This window comes from Helianthus annuus, chromosome 10 (genome assembly GCF_002127325.2).
Source record: "Helianthus annuus cultivar XRQ/B chromosome 10, HanXRQr2.0-SUNRISE, whole genome shotgun sequence".
Lineage (NCBI taxonomy): Eukaryota > Viridiplantae > Streptophyta > Magnoliopsida > Asterales > Asteraceae > Helianthus > Helianthus annuus.
In genome coordinates, this window is record NC_035442.2 from 88,469,506 (window position 1) to 88,488,211 (window position 18,706).

At 38.9% G+C, this 18,706-nt stretch overlaps 1 protein-coding gene and 1 pseudogene across 1 annotated transcript; both read left to right on the forward strand.

Moving 5' to 3' along the window:
* The first annotated feature begins 5,536 nt into the window (after positions 1 to 5,536).
* LOC110881440 lies at positions 5,537 to 7,573 on the forward strand (annotated as a pseudogene).
* Positions 7,574 to 7,749: 176 nt separating this feature from the next.
* LOC110881558 (alpha-soluble NSF attachment protein-like) lies at positions 7,750 to 17,955 on the forward strand (the record flags this gene model as incomplete). The annotated part of the gene is made up of 8 exons (XM_035978236.1): positions 7,750 to 7,882; positions 7,969 to 8,048; positions 8,742 to 8,893; positions 9,524 to 9,680; positions 9,766 to 9,813; positions 9,892 to 9,972; positions 12,977 to 12,997; positions 17,905 to 17,955. Coding segments are annotated over exons 1-8 (723 nt in total), but the record flags the coding sequence as incomplete, so codon positions are not given.
* Positions 17,956 to 18,706: the final 751 nt, after the last annotated feature.

Genomic DNA, 18,706 nt, shown 5'->3' on the forward strand with positions numbered 1-18,706 from the left:
GGCAAAAAGTAGCTGAGGCGGTGAAAGATAACAACTTCGAGAGCACTCAAAAGGAAATGGAAAAGGAAGATAGATCGAAGTGGTTCAGAAAGAGTCACGAGAGAAAGTTTAAAAGACCTTTGAAGCATTATCAGCATGATCGAAGCGTATCTCTTGGTGACATCATCAGTTGGGGTTTCTTACCTCAAGTGAATGCGTATGCAATTAGAAGAGAGTGCGGAGTTCAGTACTTTGAATGTTTATATGACATCATGTCATTACCATGGTGGGATTTAGATGAACTGCCGAAGGTTAGATGTTTGGATTACCCAGTTCGAAAGAATGTTGTCGCTATGTGGGGTTACATCAAGTTTGCGTCATTGAAAGAATTTCGTAAATGGAAGCCGCATCATCCTAAGAGAGTGCAGAGGGTTGATCCTGAAACGGGAGTTGAAGAGACTATTTTGAATGTCAAACCGCCAAGAACGATGAAAACAATACCAATGCCTCAGATGGAACAAGACTTTTATAAAGGCTTCATTGGTTGGGTTTATAGTTGTATTTCTACCGAAGCCATTATTACTTACAGAGCAGGAGGGGAGATTCGAGAGATACATGTTTATGATCCCATGTGGCTTGTAAATTGCTCTGCAAAGGATATAGAATGCCTTTTCATCAACAAGATTCACTATCAACCAGCAGATAGAGAACAAGCGCAGCAGTTTCAACGTGTTGTTTCTCTTTGCTTTCAGAAAAGTATCAATTCTGAGAGTAAATGGAAATCATCTTGGTGGTCGCTTGATGAAAAGATGAAAAGGAAAGCTAAACGTGAACGTCAGAAGCTTGAAGAAAAGAAAGGCACATTTTTGAAGATTCAAGCTGAAGAAGAAAAGGCGAGAAAGAAAGAGAGTGAAAGAATAAGGATTGCGCTGAGCAGGAAGCCGAAGCCAAGGGAAGAGACGTTTAGAGCTGTCTGAAGACCCACGGACAAGACGAAGACTGCGGTTGTATCCAAGGGGGAGTTTGTTGGTGCATAATGTCTAAAGCCTGCGTCTTAGTCTTGTTAGTTTAACGTATAGGGTCTAGATGGGTTGTTTATGTATTGTACAGGGGTGAAATATGTAATTTTGTGATGTTAATGGATGAGGTCAGCTTATATGGACACATGACATAAAAGCGGATCTACATGTTAGAGGTCCGCTCATATGGACATGTCCATATAAGCGAACCTGTCACTCCTATAAATACCCCAAGTCTGTTTTCACATTTAGAACTTTGATGTCATCGGGAGCCGAACTGCTGACCGTGTGTTTTCTGAAGAATTAATGTGAAAGCAAGTTAAAAGTGAATTCTATCTGTTTCTACTCATTTCTTCTACAGTTTTGCTTTGTTTCATGCCAAATATGTATTTCCGCTACATATTCGGTAGGTACTAGCTCGGATTGACTATTTGACTGTCATACTCAGTCCTACAGAAAACTTACAGAAGGTGGACACGCGAGCGTGTCGGCTGGGCACGACCCTGTGTCTGGCAAAAATCTGCAGAATTAAACAAACAGCAGGTCTGGGGTAGTGGGCACGGGGGCGTGTCGGCTGGACACGACCCCATGTAGACAATCTGCAAAGGTGTAAAACAGGTTTCTGGCTTCGGTTTTGTTGTCCCGGCTTTGATGGCACTAATGTTTAGTGCTCTAAGCCTCGTATGTACCTGTTATATCAATAAACACTAGACCAAACCATAACAAGCATCCTAATTACCATTGTTCAAACATCCATGTCACAAGTTAATAAAAAGAAAAGAAAAATGCAGAAATAAAAGAGTTAAAGAAAGTAAATTGTTCAACACATGGCACGCAGGCCGGAAACTGTTCATGAGATAAGAGGGGTTAACCTGAGAGTCCTCCAACCAGTTGGTCCTACCTCCACTCCTCCCGCCTAGTCCATATCCTCGTCTTCATCGTCATCGCCTCCTCCGTGCCCCGCATTGTACTCCCGGATGTTCCCGATGTCATCCTGTATGTCGGATATGTTTCTCTCTATTGCTCCGACCCGGTTGTACGTATTGCTGGCCATATTGTAGTTGTTCCTGGTGCACATGAGGTTTTCCTGCAACAAATCATGTAAACTTTGAAAATTAGGAAAACCGCCTCCTTGAGAGGAGGACTGGCCCGGATCACCCTGGGGCGGGTACTGGTACTGAGGAGGAGGTTGGAAATGTGGAGCGTGTAAGACGAGTGCCTCTTGCGGGTTCCATGCATACCCTTGGACTCTTTGGAAGCTAACCGTCCCGTTATCTGCTTCATAAATAAGGTTCATCGAGCGGCAGATGGCCATGTCCACCCTTCCCGACCATGGGCTCTTTTGGAAAGACCTGGGCATGTTCACGAAATGCTTGAAGAGACGGTATATCCACCCCCAAAAGAAGATAGGAGTCGGGGGAGTAGCGAGCTGGCTCCAATGCATGTTTCGGAGCAGGAGGTACGGAATGTCAAGGTTGGTGTGGGTATGAATGCAATGAAGGACCACTAGATCTCATAACCCAACAACGCCGCTACTATCGTGCCTTTGACTAAGAGAGTAAGTGACGACCCTATGGATGTATCGGTAAAGAGGGTCTCTCAACTTAGTGCTCTTAGTGCTGCTCGGATTGTAGTGGCCTTCTCCTATTTGTGCCCAAGCGGCTTGGCGGTCACCTTCCTTGATCTCACGTAGACCGCCGGTGTTTTCTTCATTACCCGCATCTTCCTTCGCATACAACCCAACTATTAACCCAAACTGTGCCATTGAGATTGAATACACAGTCCCCCCACATCGGAATTCTACCCCATCATTATCAAATGGGTCGGCTCTTGATTTGAACGTGAATGTGCTATAGAATTCTAGATTATATTTGTGAAGTGAGCGAAGTTGAGTGCACAGGGCGGCTCTTAGTGGGCCGGTGCCTAGGTTGTTGAATCGGTCAAGCTGGTTCGCTACTCCTAAAAGATCCATGCATACTGTTCGAGGGTATTCCTCAAGCCTGGTTCGAAGCACGTCGTATCTTGCCTTAGCATCCAACTCGTTTGCATTGAACCGCGTGAGTTTCTTGGACATCTGAAAGGAAACACCAAACAATCAGCATGAAATAGTGAAATTTTTGGAGAAAAACTGAAAACAGTCGGCTGAACACGCCCCCGTGTTCAGCGGACACGCCCCATGTTGGACTGGTTTTGGCTGGACACGCCCCCGTGTTCAGCGGACACGACCCCGTGTCCAGACATCTGTTACTCAAAAATCTCATTTTTCGACCCGGTCCCAAAAACTTGAAAATTTTTTGTTCAGTAGGGGCGGTTTTCCCCAAAAATGAAACCCCAAGTGCCGTTTTTCCCAAAACAAACCGTTTACCCCTTCAATTTCATCTTTTTCGGTTCAAAACAAGGGTTTGGGATTTTTGTGAGAAATCGGGCACATCTATGAACAATACAAGTGGATTTACTTTCTATAACATGAATCTAAACTAATGCTAACAGATTTATGCAAAAATTTGAGGTTCGATCCGGTTGAAGTTGAAGAACCCTATATTTTTCCCCAAATCTTGATGTTAAACTACATGCAAATGCCTAATCTAACTACTAATGATGATAGAATCATACCTTGGTGTTGTTAGGAGTAGAGGGGACGTCGAAATCTAGAAGAAAAATCGCCTGAACCAGAGAGTGTTCGGGGAAACGGGGCGTTTGGAATGAAGAAACTGTTTAATAAAAGGGGTTTTGTCCCGACAGTTGCGCGGACAAGGCCCCGTGTCAGGCGATTTTTGATAATTTTTTAAGTGCCCGTGTGAGTGCCCTGTTTTCCCAAAACTTGGTTGGAAGACTTACCGATTTAGATGTCAACCCGCTTGTTCATAACTTACCAGGTATGATGTTGATGCTTTTACTCTTCGACCGTTTGAAGCGAGATTTCTTCCTCTTCATCCTCAATGAATCCTTGATAGAGCTTCAGCCGTTGGCCATTGACTTTGAATGGAATTCCATTCCGAGATTTAATTTCGACTGCACCGTGGGGGAAATATGGGTAATGGAAAAAGGCCTGACTACCTAGACTTTAATTTACCAGGAAACAATCGAAGTCGTGAATTAAACAAAAGAACTTAATCTCCTATCCGAAATTCATTAGGTTTAATATGTTTATCATGCAAATTTTTCATTCTTTCCTTATAAATTTCGGAGTTAGAATATGCATAATTCCTTAGCTCGTCTAATTCATTTAATTGACACAATCGATTCTTATCGGCAAATTCTACATCTAGGTTTACATTTTTAATTGCCCAATAGGCTTTGTGTGCTATTTCTACTGGCAAATGACAACTTTTTTCGTAGACTAGCTTATATGGGGTTGTACCTATTGTTGTTTTATAAGCAGTTCGAAACGCCCATAAAGCATCATCTAATTTATCGGCCCATTCCTTTTTATTTAACCCTACGGTTTTTTCGAGTATTCTTTTTAAACCTCTATTTGTCACTTCGGTTTGTCCATTTGTTTGAGAGTGGTATGCTGTTGGATCCGGTGATAGACCCCATACCTTGTTAAAAAAATTTCGAATTGATGGTTACAAAAATGGGTACCTCTATCACTTATCAATGTTTTTGGTGTGCCAAAACGAGAGAACAATTTTTTCAGAAATCTTACCACGACTCTTCTATCATTTGTTGGAAGTGCCTCGGCCTCGGCCCATTTAGACAAGTAATCCACCGCCACAAGTATATATTTGTTTCCTTTTGATGGTGGGAAGGGTCCCATAAAGTCGAGTCCCCACACATCAAAAATTTCACAAACACTACAAAAAAAAGTCCATTTAGTGGCACACACTTCTAATGGCATTTAGCTTTTGTGCCACTAATTTAGGTTTTAGTGGCACTTTATGTATGCCACATTTTCTTAACACACATTTTTAGTAGCATTTAGTTCTTATGCCACTAATTTAGATTTTTAGTGGCACTTTCCACATGCCACTAAAATTTTTGATAACTTTTAGTGGTACTTTACATATGCCACTATTTTCTAGGTGCTTCAAAATTCTAAAATCTTATCTTTTCCATCCTTAAAACACATTAATAAAACTAGAATTGATTTTCCCTGCGTTGCGTGGTCGGGATTTTATAGTGCTTTGAGCGTACTGAATTTCTATGGCCCTATATTATCATTAATTAATCGTAGCTCACAATCAGTGACCTAATCAAACATCATTGCTCGTAATCGACCAACGATGTGCCTAAAGGACCATCAATGAGCCTCACTGAATTTAAATAACGATAATTTCAGTTTTATAATAAATATATATTTCCCGTTTAATTATTTGTAAAAGAATTAATAATTATTAATTAGTCTATATAATTAATTTGAAAATAATTCACATCCCCCTCTCCCAAATTAGTTCCCGCTCACTCGCTCCCTCCCTCCCTCCCTCCCAATATTTGGATTTCCCAGTTCCCACACCAGAGATTAACTTCCCTCTCCTTCTCCCTGACCTAATCGGACGACGTCACCCAATGACTTGCGGCGGTTCTTGGCAGCATCGATGAAGGGGATTCTAGAGCAGAAAATACATCTCTGCTTCACTTTTGCTACTTCGTAAGTGGTTATTATTGTATTAATTGTTCCTTGTTTTCATTTTGATCAATATAATCGAACTTAGAGGACTTTGTAGATGATATACAGAAAAATCTTGGTTACTAACAACATGCCCACCAAGTGTTCGATGATTTGCTTACCACCTGGGACGTGATTTATTCGTTTCTAACCCTAAACCACTGATGGTCTATGAATTTTTATTTTGATTTGCAAATTGCAACTCAAAATTTGTATGTTTTCTTTATCAGATAGTTTCGTTTATTCCTAATTGTAACTGTGTTAAGGTTCCTTTTCAATGCTTTCGATTTGTCTATCTAGAACTCTAGGCGCTGATTTTTGTTCTTTTAGGTTTGTGGAAGGTTGTGGGTTTCTTTTCTTTTTGAAAATAGCCACCTTGTTAAAGCACTATGTTTTTGCAGTACTGGGTGTGCAATAAAGTTGGCAATACATGTTCTGGACCTTTAGGGTTGGAAGAAGCACAAGTTGGAGATATGATTTCAAGTGTGGAGCCTTAAAGTAACCGAACGGACCCGAAATCCAATGTTATACAAAAACCAACTTGACTCTTGTACCTTACTTAGAGTACAGGTATCGCGATCGGTTCTAGTCTAATTTGGGTTTCCTGGTTTACTCCTAAAAAACCGACCTGACTTTTCCATGGGAATAGGGTCTTCCAAATAGCTCCAGGATGTACAAAATGAGAACATATTTCACTTGGTTCTGATTGATTTTTGGTTCCATTTCAGTTTTTACGTATCAAGTTATACTGGTTTCATTAGAATTCCTTTTTAGGTCTAATAATAACCTTTATTGAATTAATATCTTGATTGTTATTTTTCTTTTTTGTAATATTATGATCTCTTGTTGCCATTCTTTTGATTAACTGCTTATACAACCTCAACATAATTACATAATTCTTTGTTATGCAGGCTAGATAAAACTAAGTTTTATGTCACTGGAGTCGGGATATTCACCGGGCTTACGGTTGGATTTTACCCTATATCAGTCGTAAAGACTCATATGCAGGTTACAACGAAAGATTTTGTGGAGAAGAGTGCGTATGCGGTTATTAGAGGGTTATTGAAAGCACAGGTATCCCTGGGTTGTAACGAGGGTTTGGGACGGTCATCTCAGGAGCAATTCCAGCACGAGTTATATTTATGACGGCGTTGGAGGCTACGAAAGTGGCGGCTTTTAATATTGTTGAGCCGTTTAAGCTTTCGGAGCCTACGAAAGCTGCTATTGCTAATGGGATTGCTGGAATGGCTACCTCGCTTTGCTCTCAAGGTGTCTTTGTTCCGATCGATGTGGTATGGCTTCTTTGTTCTGTTGTTTGTTCCAATATAATGTCAGATTTATATGTATGTTTGGATGTTTGAAATATTGAAGGTCAACAGATTAGTCAACAGTTGATGGTTCAGGGATATTCCGGCCATGCTAGCTATAATGGTGGCCTGGATGTTGCCCGTAAAGTTCTGAAACAAGATGGTATCAGAGGGCTTTACAGAGGATTTGGTATGACTTTTATGACGTATTCCCCTTCTAGTGCTGTTTGGCGGGCCAGCTATGGTTCCAGTCAACGCGATATATGGAGGTGAATAGCTTTTGTTCTTTTTTTTAAGTTTGTAATTTCTAGCATTATATAAACGCGCATGTTTTATGTAGTATGTTAGGTCATGGAAATGACGGCGATGGATCTATTCCTAGCCAGGGGACAATAGTTATGGTTCAAGGTGCTCGAGGAATATCTGCTGCATCTGCAACATCCTTAATTACAACTCCACTTGACACTATAAAGACCTGACTACAGGTTCATCTTATATTTTCATTAAATATTTGCCATTGAAACTATTACTATATGATTCCATATTTCCATGACAGTGACATAATATAAAATTTGTGTTAAAAAAAGGGAATTTGGTTCTCCCTAAATCCCATGGATTACTTTCCATTTAGGATGTCTCTAGTGAAGATTGTAACCTAATTAATAGGTATGAATGATTATTATCCAATGTAGAATGTTTATACTTTACTGTTAGTTTAACATATAAATCACTACAAAAAAGCACATCAACAAGTAACTCTTTTTCTTTCTAAGGTTACACTAACCACTGATCTCAAAACTCACAAACTTGATTTTGTTTTCGTGTCTATATTTTAATGGAGTTGCAAGTTTGCCTTCTCGTGAACTACCCGAAACACTATTCTAACAGTCCAGAAGACACTCTTGCTCTACTTTATGCAGCTCAGGTAATTCAAAGGCTATTATCGTCTTTCTGCCATATTTGTTTTGGTCAATGTTTTGTTCTTGACTTAATAATATTTTGACACTCTTGCTCTCACAAACTTATACATTTTTTTCTTGTTGAATTTGTGCAGAGTGCATAGCTCACCTAGAGCAAGCATTGAATTTATTCATGGAAATTGGAAGACTCAGCATGTCTGCCAGATATTGCAAGGTACATCATATGTTTGCAGGCGCGCTATCATGTTACTATAAATCAACTTTTCTCATGATTTAAACCCTCTTAATTTCAAAATATAAGTCAGTTCATATGATTTATTGATTCTTCCTTTTCTTTAGGTTTAGCCAGCATAGTTTATACATTATATATATTAAATATCAACTTTCTTATGCATTAGAGCTTGAATAATGTGCTTTGTTTATTCTTTTTTAATTTTTCCATTTTTTTTCTTTTTAACCCTTATGCTTTTCATCTATTACAACTTTTCCGTTTAACGTTTCGGTCTAAATTTGCGAGTTAACATGCTGGTTCCACGTTTTTACATGGTTCAACCTTTTTATGTCTATTTTCCCAGTTTAAAGGTCCCGTCGCAACACGCGGGTTCTAAGTCGACTTAGTTATTATTTATCATGTTTTACGTTTCGGTCTAATTTTTGCGTGTTAACACGTCGCAACACGCGGGTTTTTTTATGTCTGCTTTCCGTTCTGTTTAACAATCTCGCCGCAAAGTGTGGTCCGATACCCCCTTCAACACACATATTCGATAAAACGTTTCAACATTACTTTTTTCACGGTTTTACACCTCGCCGCAACACGGTGGCTTAATGCTAGTGTTGTATTTAAATATCAAGAAATTTAAAAATCTGAATGTAAAGGTAACTAGTAAATTGTCATCACTCTTTGCAGGAAATTGCTGAATTATACGAACAGGAGCAAAATTTGGAGCATGCCATAGCTTACTATGATAAAGCAGCCGATCTTTTCCAAGGTGAAGAAGTGACACCTTCTGCAAACCAGTGCAAACAGAAAATTGCACAATTTTCAGCTCAACTAGAACAGTAAGTCGTACCTTTTATCTGTATGGATCCTCTTATATTTTTAATTGAATTACTTAGATAAAAATAAGCAAATCGCAAGAGTTGAAGTTTGATGTTTTAGTTAAGGGGCTAAACATGTCATTATTAAGGTTGAGGGGCTAAAGTTGTTTATTATTTAAGTTGAGGAGTTAAAGTTGTTTAGTTAAGGGGTTAAACATGTCATCACTAAAGTTGAGGGACATGGCCGACCCTGGGGGGTGGGCGGGGAGGACCACCGGCCAGGGCCCGATATTTCGAGGGGCACGTTTCTTTATGAAAAAACCCGATATGTATATGTAAAATATTTTTTTAATGGAGTACACCCATACAAACACCAACATAGGCCCCCTTAGAAAACTATCCTTATGGTTTAGATTAGTTATTAACCCCTTTGGCATTAGGTCTAGACCTTTAGTGAGCCCAATACCCAATTTCGTTAAGGCCGCACATTTTTCGAGCTTGAACAGGGTACCCAAATTCTCAGGGCCGGACCTGTTGAGGGGCTGATTTTTTTTATTATTAAAGTAGATGGGCTAAAGTTGTTTGATGTTGACAAAATAGCATATTTATAGTTAATAGTATATATAATATAACCTCACAATTTGTCTCCAGGTATAAGAAAGCTATAGAGATTTGCGATGAGATAGCACGACAGTCGCTCAATAATAACTTGCTAAAATACGGTGTTAGAGGGCATCTACTGAATGTTGGCATTTGCCAACTCTGTAAAGGCGATGTTGCAATCACAAATGCAAGTGAGCGTTACCAGGTCAACTTTGACTTTTTTCCAAACGTCTTAATTGTTCATTACAAAATTTTGATCTGTTGACTGAAAATGTCAATTGTTTATGCAGGAATTGGACCCCACGTTTTCAGGAACACGCAAATACAAATTGCTCGCGGTATGTTACTGAAAACTTGTTTGTTGTTCTGGGACAAACTTGTAACAGGTTTAAGGTTTTTTTTCTGTTTTATGGCAGGATATAGCTGCTGCTATGGACGAAGATGATGTTGCAAAGTTCACTGATGCTGTCAAGGAGTTTGACAGCATGACTAAACTGGTAATAATAACTTTATTGTGGTCATATATCACACAAGATAGGTATTAATGCTGCAAATGAACTGACCGTTCAGTGAACAATTTGTGAACCGTTTGGCAGGAAGTTCATTTGAGTTCGTTAGTGAATGTTCTTGGAACGTTTCGGTCAATGCTTGTGAATGGGGATTTGATTGAAGAAGGTGATCCATGTGTTCCGGTTCAGTGGGAATGGGCGACTTGCAGCGGAAGTAATCCTCCAATAATCACCAAACTGTGAGTTCAATTGTTATTGTATATGTTAAGTTATAGATATATCATATACACTAATATGATTAAACAGCGTATTGTCAGGATCAAATTTAGAAGGTGAAATTCCGTGAGCGATCAGAGACTTGGAAGAGTTGACCGAGTTGTAAGTCTCAACAAACAAGAATTCGAGATTACAGTCTTTTTACCATTTTAAGTTTTTAACCCTGAACTAGTGGTTTGATTTTATCAGGTGGTTAAATGGGAACTCCTTAAACGGGTTGATCCTCGATATGAGTAACCTTGAAAAATTGACAATTATGTAAGTTGCAATTTTACTTCTATTTGCATCCTAAAAATATAATAGTGTTTGTTGACTAGATGTGTTGTTGGTCAAATTGCAGACATCTAAAGGACAATATGCTGACTGGTTACTTTGGTAGTTTTCCAAACTTATAAGAACCGTATGTGGTGATTTTTCAAATCTTAAATTTTAATATGTTTCGATGATATTATGATCTATGAATTATGTGTTCATTTTAATCATTCTTCATGCAGATATATACAGAACAACTCTCTAGCTAGAGAGATTCCTCTAGAACCACCACTGACCAGAAAAATAATCTGTAAGTACGCTTCTTACTCCATATTTTTAGAAATGTTTTAGTTCATCAATTGACTTGTCTAAGACAGAAGATAACTCAATTCAACTCATTATAAACTGAAGGGTGAACATTCTCATCATGAACTCTCTTGTTGTTAGGTGATGGCAATTCCGACAACGAAGACCTTAAAGTGATGTCAAAAGAAGTAAGTTTGCCTTTTATTAACTGCTCTTACATCTTTGATAGCTATGGTTATCAGATCTAATCAATTTAACATGAATTGTGAAATTTCAGGTTGAGTATAGTCAGTTGGCTGATGTAACGACAATAAGTAGTAAGTGCTGGGAACTATGAAGTGGAAGTATTACTAAGAAAACGTTAACACGATGATTATTTAACTCGCATGAAGATTGTGAAAGAGATTCATGAACACAATGAAGTTTTTATTTGTACAGTTGTTAGTTTATTTGGGTTATATGTTTGATCATTAGACTTAGATCGACACTTATTAGACATCTGGAATATTTGGAAGATTGATTGAACTTTTAATTGAAGTGATTATTTTATGATTTCTACATTTTACAATTTTGTTTTTATTTTTTAATGTAAATAAATGATAATTGTAATTAATTAAAATTAATATGATAAACGTCAATGACATTTAAGTTGACGTGATTTTTGTGGCAAAAAATATGTGCCACTAAAAGCTCAAAAGTTTCTACTGGCAGATAAAAAAGTGCCACTAAAAACCTAAAAACTTTGTGCGACACATTGAAAAAGTGCCACTAAAAGGCTTTAGCGTCAGTGCTTCTTGTGGCACTTTTGTTGTGTGCCGCACATTTTTACAAGGTTCTTTAGTGGCACTTTCTTGTTTTTCTGTGGCATTTTTTGCATGCCACTAGATGGCATTTTTTTTGTAGTGAAACAAGGATGCCATTTTGTGGCATTTCGTTTTTGGAAGAAATATTACTTGATCGTTGGCAAGCATCACATGTCTTTACAAGACTTTGTGTGTCTTTGTAAATGGTCGGCCAATAAAATCCTGAATCAAATACCTTTCGTGCGGTACTAGCGGCACCATGATGTCCTCTGTATGGACTTTCATGACAATGGCGGAGAATTCTTCTTGCTTCACTACCATGTACGCATCGGCGGATGAGTTGATCGGCACACATTTTGAAAAGATAAGGATCCTCCCAAAAATAATGCTTCACATTGGTAAAGAATTTTTTTCTTTGATGATGTGGCCAACCTTTCATGACTATACCGCTAGCTAAGTAGTTAGCATAGTCGGCGTACCATGGTTCTTCTCGGTATTCCACCATTTCCAGGGACTCCGTTGGAAATTTTTCATTGACTTGCTCATCCCTAGTTGCCTGCAAAGCTGGGTATTCTAAGCGCGAAAGATGATCTGCTGCGGTGTTTTCTGCTCCTCTTTTGTCTTTGATTTCATTATCAAATTCTTGGAGGAGTAGAATCCACCGAATCAAACGCGGTTTAGCATCCTGTTTCTTGAAGAGATATTGAATGGCTGCATGATCTGTATAGACTACTGTTTTAGAAAGAACAAGATAAGAACAAAATTTATCAAAAGCAAATACCACGGCTAGTAACTCTTTTTCTGTTGTTGTGTAATTTTCTTGTGCATCGTTAAGTGTTTTACTAGCATAATAGATTGGGTGAGAATGCTTTTCTTTTCTTTGTCCCAAGACAGCTCCAACTACAAAGTCACTTGCATCATACATGATTTCGAAAGGTAATTTCCAATCAGGCACTATCATGATAGGTGCATTGACTAGCATTTCTTTTAGTGTTAGAAATGCTTGATTGCAATCCTTGTCAATGATGAAAGGGGCATCTTTTTCAAGTAATTTTGTTAGAGGCCTTAAGATTTTTGAAAAGTCTTTGGCAAATCGCCTATAAAATCTGGCATGCCCTAGGAAACTTCTGATGGTTCTTACGGAGGATGGGGGTGGTAATCGAGAAATGGTGTCTATTTTGCCTCGATCAACCTCCATTCCTTCGTTTGAGATTTTGTGACCGAGTACTATTCCCTCTGTTACCATGAAATGGCATTTTTCCCAATTAAGGGCGAGGTTAGTTTCCTCACATCGGGATAGCATTCGTTCAAGATTATCGAGGCATTGGTCATATGAATCTCCAAAGATAGAAAAGTCGTCCATGAAGACTTCCATTGTCTTTTCTATCATGTCATGGAAGATGGCCACCATGCAACGTTGGAAAGTTGCGGGGGCATTACATAGACCAAACGACATGCGTCGATAAGCAAAAGTTCCATAGGGACATGTAAATGTTGTCTTTTCTTGGTCTTCGGGTGCTATCGGGATTTGAAAGTAACCTGAAAAACCATCCAAGAAACAATAAAATTTATGATCGGATAATCTTTCTAACATTTGATCAATGATGGGCAAAGGAAAGTGATATTTCCTTGTTGCTTCATTTAATTGCCTATAATCTATGCACACTCTCCATCCTGTGACGGTTCTTGTTGGTATTAATTCATTTTTCTCGTTAGTTATTACCGTCATACCTCCTTTCTTTGGAACTACTTGGACGGGACTTACCCAAGGACTATCGGAGATTGGGTAAATGAGTCCGGTGTCAAGTAATTTGATGACCTCGTTTTTAACCACTTCTTGGACATTTGGATTTACTCTACGTTGTGGTTGTATTACTAATTTGTAGTCATCATTCATTAAAGTTTTGTGCCTGCACATGGAAGGACTTATTCCTTTAATATCTACAAGCTTCCAAGCGATCGCATTTTTGTGTTTTTTCAAATGTGTAATTAAATTTTCTTTTTCTAAACTACTTAACTTAGACGAAATAATTACAAGTGATTTACCATCTTTGTCTAGAAAAGCATATTCCAAACCTTTTGGAAGTTCTTTGAGCTCAAGAGGTGGGTCTTTTGGAGACTCCTTATTTGGTTGCTCACTTTTATCAAGAACCATAAAAGTTTGTTCTATGGCGACCTCTTCTTCAACAAAGTGGTCAATCTCTTGACTTGTATCGGGTGGTTCATCTCCATCTTCAAATAGGGGGTCATTATTGCCGAAAGGATATTTCATTGAACGCTCAAGATCGATGCTCTTTTTAAATGCCCGTAATTGAATAGATTGATTATTGTACCTCCGGTTTTTCAAGGCTTCGTTTGTTTTTACAAAAGGTCGTCCCAACACTAGAGGAGCGTCATCAAGGATGACAAAGTTGGTTGGGATTACCATTTGATTTGTTTGGACCAAGACGTCCTCAACTACACCGATTGATTTTATTATTTTCCGATTAGATAGAAAAATGGGTATTTGAAGTGGAGAAAAATCAATAATACTTAATTTTTCGAAAATGTAGTTTGGCATTATATTAACACAAAGATCTTTATCAATTGTAATATTACTAATAAAGGAGTTTTGAAAAAAACATGGAACCGGTGTAATGTTGATTTCAAATGGGTCTTTTTTTATTAGCGAAGTTTGATCATTTGTCAAGTTAATGCTTACCGTTTCGTCAATTTTAGTGTTAGTGTTTAACTCTTTTAAAAACTTAGCATGAGTGGGAATTAAACAGTGATTTTTGAAAGAAGGTGACAAGAGATTAATTTCTTGAAAATTAGACTCTTCTTGAATTTTAACGTTGTCGGACTCACCTTTTTAATTGTTTAACTCATGTGTCTGTTTTTCATTTATTTATTCTTGCATTTTCACATTTTCAACTATTTCTACGTTATTACAAGTTAACTCTTCCCTTGCGCGGGACTTCTCTTCCCTTGCGCGAGATTCTTTTATGTAACGCTCAATAGTTTTAAGGTGTTCTAGTATCTTTTCGGTTACTTCGGTGATAGAATAAGGATCGGGATCCTCAAAGCTTGAATCCGGATGTTCGATCCTTGGTTCCTCATAGTACTTATATGAAGTAGATGGTTCGCACCATTGTTCTTCATTGTAAGCATATGATGGATAAGGGTCGTAATTTTGTTCTTCATAATACTCATATGATGTGGGTTGTTCACGCCATGGTTCCTCATAATAAGTATATGAAGGTGGTGGCTCATATCTTGGTTCCTCAAAGTATGAGTATGGAGTCTCATACCTTGGTTCATCAAAATATGAGTATGAGGGGGAGGGTTCATACCTTTGGTCTTCATAGGATGTGTATGAAGTCGATGGCTCGTACCTGGGCTCCTCATAATAGGTGTATGAAGTGGATGGTTGAAATAAGTCACAATATTGTACCGAGTGCGGGTCACCACAAATGGTGCAATAGTCTTCCCTATAATCATCCTCCTCATAGGTGTAGTTGTAGCCTCCTGAGTATTGATCCATAAGAATCACTCAGCAGACCACAACAGAGTCTCGGGACCAGAAAACGAAAATAAAAACGGAAACAGAAGCTGGACACGGCCCGTGTTCAGTATCTGTATCTGGGCGTTTGAATTAAAGTTACTAGTTTTGTGCAGCACGGGGGCATGTTCGATGAGCACGACCCCGTGTTCAGACTCTGTATCTGGGTGTTTTGAAAAAAAATATGCAGCATGGCCCTGTGTTCAGTGAGCACGGCCCATGTTCAACCTACTGTAAATGCAAAACTAACTAAAATGCAGAAAAATGTGCGCGCTTTTTGAAAAGGTTTTGAAAAACTGATTAGGCTGTCGATTTTAAGCTTTCTTAAAATCCTTGTGTCCCTGGCAACGGCGCCAAAAACTTGATGTGCAGTTAGGTGTTCTATATTTTTATGTATATTTTTAGCCCTTTTAACCACTTTAGTCAAGTTTTAAATTTATAAAACACGATAGTTACTAACACCAAACACACATATGGGCAAGTGCACCCATCGTGAGCGTAGTATAGTGTTGGTAAGATACCGAGGTCGTCCAAAGACACAAGAGCTTTTAATACTGGTTTATCCTCAACGTCTAATCAAATCAAAAATTTAGAAAAAGGTTTTAAACTAGAAAATAAAAACTAAAATGCTGAAAATAAAATAAAAATAAAAAACAGATAGACAAGATGAATCACTTGGATCCGACTCGCCTTTAGTGTAACCTTTGATTATTTCCGCACTTTTGCACTTTTTAAGAGAGTATCTTAGTTATTGTAGTAGGCCCCTCTTGTGAAGGTGACGTTACCCTCAACCCAGTAGTTTGAGTCAGCAAGGATACAATCCTAAAGGATCGGATTATTGAAAGATAATTAATTAAGTTATTAATGCGTAATGTGGTAGGCCCCTCTTTTGAAGGTGACGTTACCCTCGGCTAAGTAGTCTGAGTCAGCAGGGATACAGTCCAAAGTAGCCGGGTTAAAGTTTTAATAGTAGCTTACATATGAGGGGATCAAAGAGTTTGGACCCCCGCCATTCAATACCAGTGGGCATTGAAGGAGGTCCTACTAAATTTGACCCAACCATTCCCTTAACCCCCGACCAGGTAGCCAACATATCTTCATATAGACCGTGGAGATATGAATGGTGTAAATCTTTTATTTTATCTAGACAGTAAAATAACGCCAAGACACCATGGACAAATGATAAGGAAGAATCACCTTCAACATAAGAAACTAGTTATTAAAGTCATTAATACATAACCAAATAAAAAGTGCGAAAAGATTAAAAATAAAAAGTATTACACTAAATGTTTGTCTTCACCAAGTGATGTAAGAGACTTAGGCAAACATGGCCTTTGATTGTCAAGAACTCTTGCGATCAATCTTGGATCCCGAGACTACTCACACACTCTATGATGGATGATGGATGATGGTGGTGGATGATGGTGTTGTGGTGGTGGTGGTGGAGTGTGGGTGAAGTGTGAGAGAGGTGGTTTGCCAAGGGATGATTTGCAAGTGAGCCAAGCACCCCTATTTATAGCATGCACAGAAGCCCGGACACGGCCCCGTGTCCATTGGGCATGGCCCCTTGTCCACCCATCTTCTCTTTCTTCATTAATTGCAGTTTGTCTGCATCAGTTGACCATGCCCCCGTGTCCGCTGGACATGACCCCGTGTGCAGAAGCGTATCTGTACTATCAAGATTTCCTCAGATTCTGCGAATCTTAGAGTTAACCACGGCCCCGTGTCCGCTGGGCACACCCCCGTGGTGAGTGATAGAAGCTTCTACAGCTTTGTCTTTTCTGCAGACACTTGGGCACGCCCCCGTGCTCATTAAGCACGGGGCGTGTTCAGCCTTCAGTTTTCTTGTTCTTGTTTGGGAGGATGCTGTCGAGGTGTTGGGCATGCCACATTTATTCCTTTTCTTGTATTTATGTTAGATTTAGCTGCCTTTTGCTTCTTTTGTTCATTTGAGCTCATTTAATCCTGAAAATACAAAAGGAAGACAAAAGCACACTTTTTCCAACATTAGTACTAAAAAAGGGTTAGTTTTATGCCACAATTGATGTAATTTATATGTTTCCTTTTGCACACATCAGTTAGAAGAAATCTATAGCCACTTATGTGGCCAAATGCTTGATGTGCGCGCAAGTTAAGGCAGAACACCAGAAGCCGTCAGGTTTGCTGCAACAGCCTGAACTTCCCACCTGGAAGTGGAAAATGGTAACTATGGATTTTATCACCAAGTTACCAAAGACAAAGCAAGGAAATGGTACTATTTGGGTTGTAGTTGACAGGTTGACTAAGTCAGCTCACTTCCTACCTATTAAGGAAACACACAGCTCAGATAAGTTAGCTCAGCTGTACATGGACGAGATTGTATCTCTTCACGGAGTGCCATCATCTATCATCTCTGATAGGGATACGAGATACATGTCGCATTTTTGGAAAAGCTTTCAGCAATCCCTAGGCACTCGATTAACCTTCAGTGTTGCATATCATCCTCAGACGGATGGTCAAAGTGAGCGTACAATTCAGACGCTGGAGGATATGCTAAGGGCTTGTGTTATTGATCCAGGTGGAAGTTGGGATGATCATCTTCCATTGATTGAATTTTCGTACAACAATAGCTATCATTCGAGTATTCAAGCTGCACCTTTCGAAGCTTTGTACGGAAGAAGGTGTAGGACGCCCGTTTGTTGGGCAGAAGTTGGAGATGTCCAACTAATAGGACCTGATATAGTCCTGGAGACGACAGATAAGATTCTGCAGATACATGATCGTCTCAAAGCTGCCAGGGATAGACAGAAAAGCTACACAGATAAAAGGCGTAAACCTCTGAAATTCGAGGTAGGTGATAAAGTACTACTTAAAGTATCACCCTGGAAAGGGGTGATGCATTTTGGAAAGAAAGGCAAGTTAAGTCCAAGGTACATAGGACCATTCAAGATCATCGTATGTGTCGGATCAGTTGCTTATAAGTTAAACCTACCTGAAGAACTTAGTGGAATTCATAATGTGTTTCACATTTGCAATTTGAAGAAATGCCTAGCTGATGAATCGCTAGCAATGTCACATAAGGACGTGCATATAGATGAGAGCTTAAAATTTGTTGAAAGACCTTTGTCGATTGAGGATCGACAGGTTAAGAAGCTTCGAAGGAAGCATGTATCAATAGTAAAAGTTAAATGGGATGCCCGTAGAGGTCCTGAATACACGTGGGAGGTTGAGTCCACAATGAAACAGAAGTACCCTCATTTATTCCAGTAAATCTCGAGGTCGAGATTTCTTTTAAGGGGGTGAGGATGTAACACCTCATAAAAATCACGACCAATGTTATAAAGACACGTGTCATGGAAGGGTAAACGTGTTATAAACCCGGATCAAGTTGAAAGATATATGATGTGATCAAAAAGAGTCAACATGTTAATTAAATACCTCTGAGTGACCTTTTATTTAATTCTAAACCTTTGTAAAACATTAAAATGTTTTCATAAATATCTGATAAGAATCATACAAGTATCCGGTTAAATTTTTGTAATGATAAATTCTACATTCAATAAAT